Here is an 11132-nt window from a genome sequence, read left to right on the forward strand (position 1 = left end):
CTTGATCTCGTCTTGGTCAACATCTTACGCTCAAATGTCTCGGAGCATATATAGTCTCCCCCGATACAGCAGAAACCAAAAGCCCTGCATTTTTCAACAAGTCATTTCAGTCTCAGCGAGCACAGACAAATCAAAAAGGAGCAGAGCAAGAGATATTTCAAAAAACATTGCAACTTAACTTTTCTGGATCTGTCGTAGAGTATTTTTAAAACAACAGGCATCGCCCAGTTTGACAAGAGTCGAGTAGTTTTAAAATTGAATGCCTGATATTGACAGTTCTTGTCCGTCTAAAACGACACAAAAATGTTAAGATAGTTGCAAGATGTCACCCTAAAAGGTTTTAGAATAAAACTGCTTGTGAAAAAGGTAGTAATCAATTGATGCTACCGGGTTTTTTTGGTTTTTTTGCTCACTTTAAAAGTGACGTCAAATGAAGCTCTAAAAGGTTCTGGAAGACAGATTTTTCCTGCCAAAAAACGGATTTTCTTTAAAGAAAAACTGTCAGCTAACTTTTAATTACCGTTTCCTCTTGATTAGCTTTTACCTGACCATGCAAACGATTGGACAAGTGTTGTCTTTTTAATGTACACCATTAACCATAGTAAAACTATTATGTATTTCGTCTCTTTACACTCACTAAGTTAACTCTTGATTCCTCCTTAATGAGGTAAAAGCAAACGGTTGATAACCGCCTGGAAGGACCATTGTCGAAGGCTTAAAAGTTCTCAACGTTAAATTCAAGCTTCATAGAACGTTGCATTCGGTCATCTACTTCTGCTAAAGATGGAGGTTAAAAACCTTCTGCTCTTTTTCCTCCTCAAATGTGTTATAAATGTCGCTATTTTCGATACTGGCAATGACCTTTCCCGTTCGGCATACTTCAAGACACTGGAGAACAAGCGACTAATGGGCCATGTTGTGAAAAGGTTCGAGTCGCCGAGTTTGATGTCCTGCAGTCATTCATGCCTGAGAAACATGTGGTGTACTTCTACAAACTTCGAGGTGTTTTCAGAGAATAACAACAAAGGAACTTGTGAATTGAACAAACACATTATCTCTCCTCTCGACGCGGAATTCAGGGATTTAAATGATCAGCACGGTGTTATTTTCTCAATGTTTTTAAAGGTAATGTATTTTAATTTGATTTCCATCCATATTTTTCTTGAGCTAAAACAGATTTCCTTCATTTGCGTATTAAAATGACAAAGAAATATTGTCTTCGGTCACATTTCACTTAAGGTTGGTTTGTTTATAGTCTTCATAGGGAGAAAAAAAACTTGCTACTTACTGTAAAAATCCAATAACGGTTTTACAACTTTTTATCTTTGACAGGACACAGAGATCATCGAGAAAGGTAAACTCAACGTAACATTCAGTAAAGCAGTAAAGGCGCTTGCTATTATGGGGATGAAAAAAAATCGCAGAAGGAAGAAAAGCCGGACATTATTAGCCAATTGTTAGCCGGGGTACCCAACAAGAAAACGGGAGGGAGAAGTTTGACTCCACTAGAAGTGCAGCAATATTCGTGTTGTCTTTGTACTAAAGAGACCAGAGATAAGTGCCTAGAAGGACAGAAGTTTCTAGTGTATTAAAATGGAATGCCGCTAATATTTATTTAATTTGTAGGTGCTTCTAGCTGGGTTAGGCTGAACAAGGGTAAGGTCTGTTTTGGAGCAAAAAATGACTCGTACGGGAAATTCACTATTACGTCACATGGAACTGTTATATCCTTGAAGCTCGTGCACATTTCAGGTTTTATCACGTGCGACTACAGAAACGTCCCTTACGGAAGTCACTGGGGTTGCAAGCAGTTATCCACTATTGCAACAATCGTCACAAATGCAACAAACGAAGTGATTTTTCCACAGAATTACCAGAACAAGGTTTATAAGCTGCCTGGTAACAATGCCAATTCGTCAGAGCTGGTCTTTGATGGGCTCTCCCCTCTCCTGAGGGTGGCTGCTGGAGACGTGTACAGAATTTGGTATCTCAGCGATTTTCTGGACAAATCGGAACAGGACAATGATGGGCACACATGTTGTGATGTTTACGCTCGTTACACTGATTAGATATGGTTTTCAGTGCGAAATGATATAACAATCGATATTGTATAGCTCTAGTTTTCTCCCAGTTGCACAAAAGAAGATGACCTAGAGGATTCTGTAGCCATAAACTGTAATGCAGTCTACTAGAGAAATTCATATCTGGTTATTGTAGTATTAGTAGTTGCCTGGTAATTATTAGTTTCATCAAGCCTGTATTTAGGTATGTTGGTATAAAGGGATAAATGCTGGTTTTAGACCTGCACAATTGCAGAACTAAAGATTTGAAGACTTGTAGGTTTGCAAGACTACCTCCCGCAATAAAGTAGTAAGTGACCATTGATCTGATCTATTTTGTTTCTTAAAATCTCGAAGTAATTGATAGGTGAAATTAAGATCAAAACACACAGTAGTGAGAACAGAGCATTTTGTTTAAAAAATCTTATTCATGTAAGCGTTCCTATCGAGTTTTAGTATAAATCTACTAGCGTTCTATCGCGAATGCCGTTCTTTGACTGACTGCGCTACTCACTATCTACTCTGCTGTAGATAGCGAGTAACGTAATAGTGTGCGGTTGTTGACAAACTAGTGGCCGCCTTTTTGCGTTTTCGAAGGGATCTAGATGATGTCAATGGTAAGTGCTTTGACGAGAATAAAAACTGCATCTGCACCACCTTCCCATTTGCACTCATAACATCGTTATGTCAAGTACAACGGAACGAATAAAGTTTTTGTTTGAAACGTTTCTATTTTAGCTTTAGTTTTTAATTTCATTGGTTATCATTATCACTTTGTAATTGCCAACGAACATTTTGCTTCCGTTATCCCCTTTGCAAGTTGTTTACTCCTTGCATTAAACACACAAAAGATTGTTACGTTGTCCAATCATTGGGAACGCCTCTTTGGACTATAAAACGACACTTTGTCTTAAGAATATTACACCTCGAGGCTCTCGATAAACTTGACGGGTGTACTGAAATCAAAATTCACAAAATTCGATTTTTTTATTACGAAATGCAATTCATTTAAAATTAAATAGGCATGTTTTGTCTTGATAAGACATGCTTTTATAGCGGAGCCCCATACTCATATAGGAAGGAAAAGGAAACCCATGAGTTGATTTTCTCATGGTTAACGTGGCTAGCGGTATTGCTCGTGGGCACGTACGCACGACGACGACGGCGGCGGCGGCGGCGGAGTTGTCCAACATGGCGGCCATACTCCAAATAATAGGTTGACAGAGACATGCAGTCTTGGTTTACCGTGTACTTCCTTGATAGTGGAAATCCATGTTATGATCAATTGACACCTGTCAAAACAAGGTATCTGCTGACCAGTATCACGTGACCATATCGCGGGCTCAAGTTTACAGCTCCTCGAGGTCACGTGTTTTTTTGAAGTTGACCGCTGACCAAGTGCTGGTTATCGATTGGATCGCGGGCTCATATTGGGTTAGCTTGTTGGAAACAGGGCAGGATTGTTCGGAGTCCGGTTTACGCTAACCCAGGATTAAAGTTTATCGAATTATAACTTTTTCTTCTATACAAATGTTTTTTGCTATTTTGTTTTGTGTATATGGTGATTATTAAAACTCAAAACAGAAGGCCAAACAATATACAGAAACCTCACCGCAAAGTTACAAAACTCAAATCAAAATTCTCCCTTTTTCTGGGTTAGCTCAATCGGGCTTTGAACAACCCGGCCCAGGAGCTACGCTTTTAGGCTGGCCTAAATCTATATACAAAAACTCATTTTCTCCGCTTTATTATCGCTATTCTCTCCACATTTAATTGTTTTTAATTACTCTCACTCCTGTTAATTACTTTCAGACAAAAATTGTCCTGGACGTTTCTCCCATGTTTTGCCATATTGTGCTATGTTGTGCCATGTTGTGCCGTGTTGTGCTATGCTGTTCCATGTTGTGCCGCGTTGTGCCATGTTGAAGTATGTTGTGCCATGTTGTGCAATGTTGTGCCATATTGAGACCCTCTTATCTGGTTGATTGGTTGTTTATTTGGTTGGTTGGTTGGTTGGTTGGTTTGTTTCTTTAGAAGAAATTGAATTCGGTTAGTAAGTAAGTAAGTAACTTTATTTAATGAGGGTAAAAACACTTTACAGTCATTGACTGATAAACTCGTGGCCCTCCCTTAAACAATTAAAATATAAATCACAATGATTTTAAAAATATCTAACTGTGAATAATAATAAGTATAAAACGGGTAAAATTACTAACATCAATAAAATGGACTAAAATCTTGTTGGTGCATGCGATACAAAGAGTTAGAGGACACTAAGAAATTGTGAAATGTTCAATATTTGCATACCCCTTCTTTATAAGCTTGACGTATTTCTCTTTAAAAACATTAATGCTATCACAGGATCTTATGTTAGGAGGTAGGGAATTCCATAGTGAAGTTGATGTAGAAGCAAAAGTTTTTCCTCCTTCTGTCGCTCTGTTGCTCTTAGGGCATCGTAGCGTGATGTGACTATAACGCAAGGATATTACCGATATGTCACTCACACGTATCAACTTCCTAGATATGTACTCTGGGCATTGACCATGTAGACATTTAAAGATAAGGCATAGCTTATTAACATTGATTTCTTCGTAGAAGGGTAACCAGTCCAACTTGTTAAATAAGTCAACAGTTCGTTCATCCCTTGCTGTTTTAACATCCAATATTACCCTGGCCGCTCTCTTTTGCAGTCGAAAGACTCGTCTGATATTTGCTTTAGATGTTATACTCCAGACTGCTCCGCCATACAGAAAAAGGGGCTTTATGGTTGCATTGTAGAAGAGTATACGCTCATTTAAACGTATATTTAGGTAGATTTATTTCACATGTACAGATTTTAGATTTTATCAATTTTATCCGTCAATCTTTACAGCCAAAAATAGTTGCCATGGGGTTCCGTTACAAAATGTCATCCAAATAGACCATGAAGTGAAATAATCATGACAAATTGTCATGCCACAATGTATGGCTCTTCATAGCTCAGTTGGTATAGCTCTGCGGCTCTACTCTTGGAATCCTTTGAAACCCCGAACTCTTTTTTCGGGTTTTATTTGCAATTGCTCACGTTACGATTACAGCCTCTTGGGTAACATCTTCATTTCAGATGTATTTCCGCATTTCACGTCATTTATTCTACAAATAAAGCCTATCAATCCAGTTTGATGAGGGACTAAAAGCGGAGTGTTTTTCAATGGAACACGACCTAAATACCAGGATTGACTTAATGGGCGGGGGGGGGGGGGTGGAGGAAGTTAACTATTGTATGTCAAACGTTTCACGGCAGCTTTTTTCTACTGTCTAACTTTAAAGTCCTGGTACTGGTTTTAATCATTCCGACGACCCGCTGTGTAAAGGCGCTCTCTAAAAGTGATTTCTCTGAGGAGTTTAGTTCTAAGTTTAAATTATGGGGAAATTCCTTTTAACGTCATGAATAATATATAGACCAGCCGGGAAATCATCATCGTGACTGTTGTTTACCATTTTGTCTAAATCAGTTTATGACGTTATTCCTGTGTCACTTCCCTTCAAGACTTATCAATAAGGTGCTTGATGATCTGGAATATGTATTTAAAAAAGAATCACAAGGAAAGTTCACTTTTCGAGTACAAATTTAAATGACCTACATACTTGTAACGATTTCGTACATTTCAACTTTTAAAGTTAAAAATGAACAACAAAAAATGCGAGACAACATCTTAGTTTCGCTTCCTCAATTCACCTTTGTCAACTTTAAATAAACCCTGGATCAAGATTGTGTAAAACTTATCATTCTAGGAGCAAACAGAATGACTAAAATTCAAATTTATATTGTTCTGATGTAAAACGTTTTGCAAGGATGAAGTCAGATTGCGTCTAGCGTTTGTTTTAGCTTTTTCCGAGGATCAGTAGGTCACACGTATATCAGTAGCGTGTTGATGTCTAAGTTGTATTTCGTCAGGGGAATCTTTTGTGCTCTTCAGTGTGGTGTTGTTGTTTCATTTACTTCGGACTAGAAAGAAAGCTGATCAGAAGTAAATGTTTTGGACGACCATCTTGCTGGTGGCACGGCTCATATGTATCTTTTATAGCTAGTCTAAACGTTTTTGCATATGTATTGTCCCTCTGCAAAGGCCTACTCTGGGACCTTAAGTCGCCGTAACTTAAGGCGGCTTTGGGCGATTTAAGGCGACTTAGGCGACTTAAGCAAAATTGGCAAAAAAGAAACATGGCGACTTTAGGCGATTTAAGGCAATTTAAGGCGACTTAAGGCGACTTAAGGCAACTTAAGGCGATTTAAGGCGACTTAAAGCGATTTTATTTGACTCAAGTTATAAAACCTAAAGTTAGCAAAGTCTCTCCATAAACTTCAAAAATATTTATAGAATCCCTCACAATAAATCAATGTTAGCTAATGTTGCAATATTTATCTTGCTTACTTTTGTAGTGATATAAATCGCCATAGTCTCAAGTTTCCCAATTTTATACCATTTTAGCTAAAAATGGTTAGAGAATTACCACAACAGTTGTTGTTCAATTATGTAGTAGGAAGTAGCACGGAATGACAGGCCTACACGACTTCTAACAATGGAAACTTTTGAACCATGTGCGTAATCTTTGACCCCTTTATAATTTCGCTCTTACGAGTATGTCTTTAGGGGATTTCCCTCTTTTTAAAGATATGAGTGGTGGCTCTTTGAAAATTTGCCGTAGAGAAGGCTGGTTTTGTATCAAGTGCCATTTTTGCATTAAAACATGTTTGAGATTAGGCATTGACGGTTGATATTGTGTTACAAAAGGCAAGATATCTTTTCGGCTTTCGTATTTTTGTTGTAGCGCTGATGCCCTTTCTGTGAATTTGATACCTGATAGGAGTATCTCAATCAGTTTTTTGGATAACCTCTAGCAAGGAGACGTGATTTGAATTTAATAATGTTCTCTTCAAATAAATTATCATTAAATCAAAGCTGTGTTAAACTGACAATACCCCAAGTCCCATGTTGGCAACAGGCATTTTCTAGTATCACACAGCGCCTTACTTGTAGTCTATTATTGGTAATTAGTTGATGTAGCCAGGTTCCAAAGTGTTAGAGTGCTTGTGAGTAATGTGGCGACGGGAACCTTTAAGCCCACACTGTAGTGCAGCACTTCAGTGAGTTTTCTTTAGTTTCCTTGCTATAGATAGTTTCACAAACATTTATCAAACTGTTAAATCCTCCCAAAACTGACAAAATAAAAGGCCAAACGCGCGAGACTTTTCAGGGGAATCACGACACTAGGAAATTGAAGGCTTTGTTTCTGACTACTTGTAATACATTTTTGGACTCTAACCAAAATGAACCGTGAGGATTGCGCCGGATGTATTTCGTGCACAAAAAATTATCGTATGTCAACTCTCTAAAACGAACAACTTTTGAACCTGTCATGATACGAATTCTCACAAAGAAGTCAGCAAGAGAAAGAAGAGAGGAAGTGGGAACCCTTCCTATAAAAGTACCTTGAGAATGATTATCTGGGAACAGTAGGGACTATATGGGGGATTAACACTCTTATTCTTCTTCCTCTCTTGCAGTCAAGTATTAGCATTGGAGACCTGCTTGGTAGCAGCCTCATACGTTACCTAAATGAGTCGAAAAAGGCTAAGTGATCTCTATGACTGATTTTTCTAACTCATTAAGTGAATGAAGTATCATGATTGCATTCATTCTTGAACCCTTTAGAAATTAGAAAAAAGATCAGCATTGATGTAATTTCGGGTTCTTTTTCGACTGTAATTACAGAAGAAAATCGTTTTTACTTGAACGCTTGGGAATCTTTGGACTTTAACAAAAGGGTACCCACGGGTATCAAGTTGTCTGCAGGAAGGTTGTCCTCTTTATTTCTACGGCACAAGAATGAATCGAGGGTCAGCAATTCGAGCAGGCAGTGAGGAAGTCGCGAGTCGAGAGTTGCAAGTATCTTTCCTTGTTTTTACAGATCGATTCACGGTATAATTGCCAAATGATCACGCAGGAAAACTCCCCTGAGGTATACTTCCTATCAGAGGTAAGGGTAATGGTACAGGTGTATGACAACATTCAATTTTAGTTAAATGAACTCTTGAAGGACATCACCGCAGACGATCTCCAGACGATCTCGAGTTCGTGCAAGTTGGCAATAAGATTACAAAGCCAGATGGAAATGCTTCATTTGATGCTTTGGGAGTTAACAAAGTTTATGACAGGACTCCGCTGGGTGGTAATCTTTGGTGCTCTTGGCAATGTGCTTTTGATGATATTTTTTGCATTTGATTTAGGCATTTTACATTAATACTTCTCGTTAGTTGGTAAAAAAGTAAAACACAGATTTAGATGTATAACGCATTTCTAACCAAATCCTGCGCTGTGATTGGCTTTCCGAGTGGGCAGGTTACCGCTATCTTTCCCTTTCAGGATTACACGCTGTTTCTCGCAAGAAAGCAAGAAAAGTTTTACCTAAGCCATATGGTAATTCTTTTATTGACCAGGCTCTTTCGGGCAACATCGCTGGATATTGCATGGTCTCGTTCGTTTGCAGCCATCTTGACCTCATCCTTGGTCAATTACCCATATATATAGCAATAGGTATGATCGTGTTCTTCCACTGACGGCGACTTCTCAAGGTCGTTTTGGTGTCTGGAACAATGCAACTCCGATAAACGATCTCGCTCTACTCTTTCTTCATAGGGAATATCTTTCATAACAAGAATCAAAGACTGTTTAATCAACCTGTTTTCGGTTGTTTCGTTGGTTGGTTCGCTTCATGGTTGGTTGGCCATGGTTGATTAGTTGGTTGCTTAGTTGGTTGGTTGGTTGGTTGGTTGGTTGGGTGGTAAGGTGGGTGGGTGACTTCTTGTTGTTTAGAAGAAACCGATTTCTCTTGATTTGTTTGAAAGGATTGCTACGTGATATCAATCTTCTCAACCAAAAATAAGGGCATCGGTTACTAAATTCAACCAAATAAAATGTGGAATGAACTTAATAAATTGGCCGGTTCCCAATGTATGGCGCTCCATAGTTCAGTTGGTATTCCGACGATGTGCTGTGTAGAGGAGATTACAAAAGTGTTAGTTCTCTATTTAAATCATGGGGAAATTCCTTTTCACCTCATGAATAACATATCAACAAATCATAGTAATGACTGTCACTCGCGATTTGGTCTAAATTTGATGGATGTGTCGGCGACTACAACCGAAATAGCCCGCATCCCGCGTGCTAACGTCGAAAAGTAACCACATATTCTGGTTAAGGTATAAAAAATTATTGAATCGTTTGTTATTGACTTTGAATTTCACATTGATGCTTGGTATATGACGTACATGAGTTGATCTTGAAAACTTTGTTCAACTATTTCAGCCATTAGTTTTCATGTAAATAATGTCTCTTACTAGTGAGTATTCGAAAGATCATATATTTGAACTGTGTAGACAGGAATGATCATCGCAGTTGTGTACACAACTTAAACAGCTGTGAAATTAAAGCTTGAAAAAACTTCAGGCTTGACCGGGATTAAAACCCATGAACTTTGCGATACCGGTGCTGTGCTCTATTAATTGAGCTATTACACCAGGCTCAGAGCTGAGAGAAGGTCACGTTGGGAGTTCGTAATATACCCGTAGATGGAGAAGGATGTAAGTTAATACAAGAAAGATCATGTATTTGAACTGTGGAGAAAGATGTAAAGACATGAATTATCATCACAGGTGGGTACTATACTTCAGAGGCTATGAAAATAAAGCCTGAAGAATCTTCAGTTAGACTTACCGGGATTCGAACCTATGACCTCTGTGATACCGGTGCAGTGCTCTACCAACTGAGGTACAGTGTATACCACGCCAGCTGGGAGCTGGTCATGTTGGGAGTTCATAATATACCCGTAGATGATGAAAAGAAGAAAACGAATACCAGAAAGATCATATATTTAACCCGTGGAGAAACATTTAAAGACATCAATGATCATCACTGTTTTGTATACAACTTAGGCAGCCGCGAATTAAAGCCTGAAGAAAACTCCAGGTCTGAACGGGATTCAAACTCATACCCCTGCGATACCAGTGCCGCGTTTTACCAACTGAGGTGTTTAAAAGCTGTGAAGCTGTGTACATGCCAGTGTCTCTAAGTGGAGTAGTGTAAAGTATTTCTTAAAGATCATTTCAACAGTTAAAAAAACGTGTTTAATCGATGTGTGTTTTGTATGACTATTTGGTAAATCAATTGCGAAATTCACTTTCTACAGTCATAGATCGTCATATAAAGTAGTACAAAACCTTCAGTCTTTAAAATAGGTGGAAACAATTACCACGGACGTGTCGTCGGTAATTTCATGTGGAACGTTCTGCCTCAGAATGAGAAATGTATTGAAGACCACGACTCTATCCAATTGACGCCTATCAAAATATTTTAACTCGTTTTGATAGGAGCTTATGAAAAAGGAAGATATGTGAAAGGTACACTGACCGATTAACAATGAGAACAACCGAAGATCGATATTGCCATTTATGTACGTGTAGAAAAATTTTGCACATTTTTGCACATAATTCGCTTCATCATTAAACGATATACCTTACTGATGCCCCATCTGTTATCGTAGTTTCTTCTGTACTTGTCGACCTTGCTTTTTAAACATTTTTTAGTGTCATTTTCGAAAGCCAAACTTCCCACCTGCAGACTCCTGATGTTTTCAATACGCGGGGAGTGACATTACCCGACAAAGTCTCTACCACTAATTAATGTTTCAGGAAAACTAGCCTTGCTACAATAGAAAAACTATGGGGAAAATCCATTACCTCAGCGCTTGACCAAACTCCAATGAGAGAATGTTGGATGAAGTCATCTGTCACCTGAGATAGCTGAAAATCTTCGAGAGTAAAAGATTTGTTTCAGTTGCACACCACACATCGAATAATCATAGGTTTTACTCCAGATTGAGCGGGAATATCTAGGTTTTCCAGGAAAGGAGAGGCCGGAAAACAATGGCATGTTCTCTCGCCATCCTGCTACTTGGATTCATTTGTTCCTTCCCAGCTGCCTCTGGTTCCTTAGCCTCCAAGCTCTCAAAGGCAGCATTGGTACCCTCTAC

At 38.7% G+C, this 11132-nt stretch overlaps 2 protein-coding genes across 2 annotated transcripts in view; both read left to right on the forward strand.

Annotated features, from left to right (window-relative positions):
• The first annotated feature begins 759 nt into the window (after positions 1-759).
• LOC145466329 (uncharacterized) lies at positions 760-2408 on the forward strand. Its single transcript, XM_081450032.1, has 3 exons — positions 760-1125; positions 1333-1354; positions 1627-2408. Exons 1-3 carry the CDS (start codon positions 784-786, stop codon positions 2067-2069), a joined length of 807 nt encoding a protein of 268 aa, XP_081306158.1. The 5' UTR covers positions 760-783; the 3' UTR covers positions 2070-2408.
• Positions 2409-10484: 8076 nt separating this feature from the next.
• Positions 10485-11132, forward strand: part of LOC145465688 (uncharacterized) — a 3308-nt gene continuing 2660 nt past the window's right edge. The window contains exon 1 of the mRNA XM_081449457.1: positions 10485-11132. This exon is cut by the window's right edge and continues 2660 nt beyond it. Coding sequence (XP_081305583.1) covers positions 11026-11132 — 107 coding nt within the window. The 5' untranslated portion in view covers positions 10485-11025.

This window comes from Orbicella franksi, chromosome 13 (assembly GCF_964199315.1).
Source record: "Orbicella franksi chromosome 13, jaOrbFran1.1, whole genome shotgun sequence".
In the NCBI taxonomy this organism is placed as follows: Eukaryota; Metazoa; Cnidaria; class Anthozoa; order Scleractinia; family Merulinidae; genus Orbicella; species Orbicella franksi.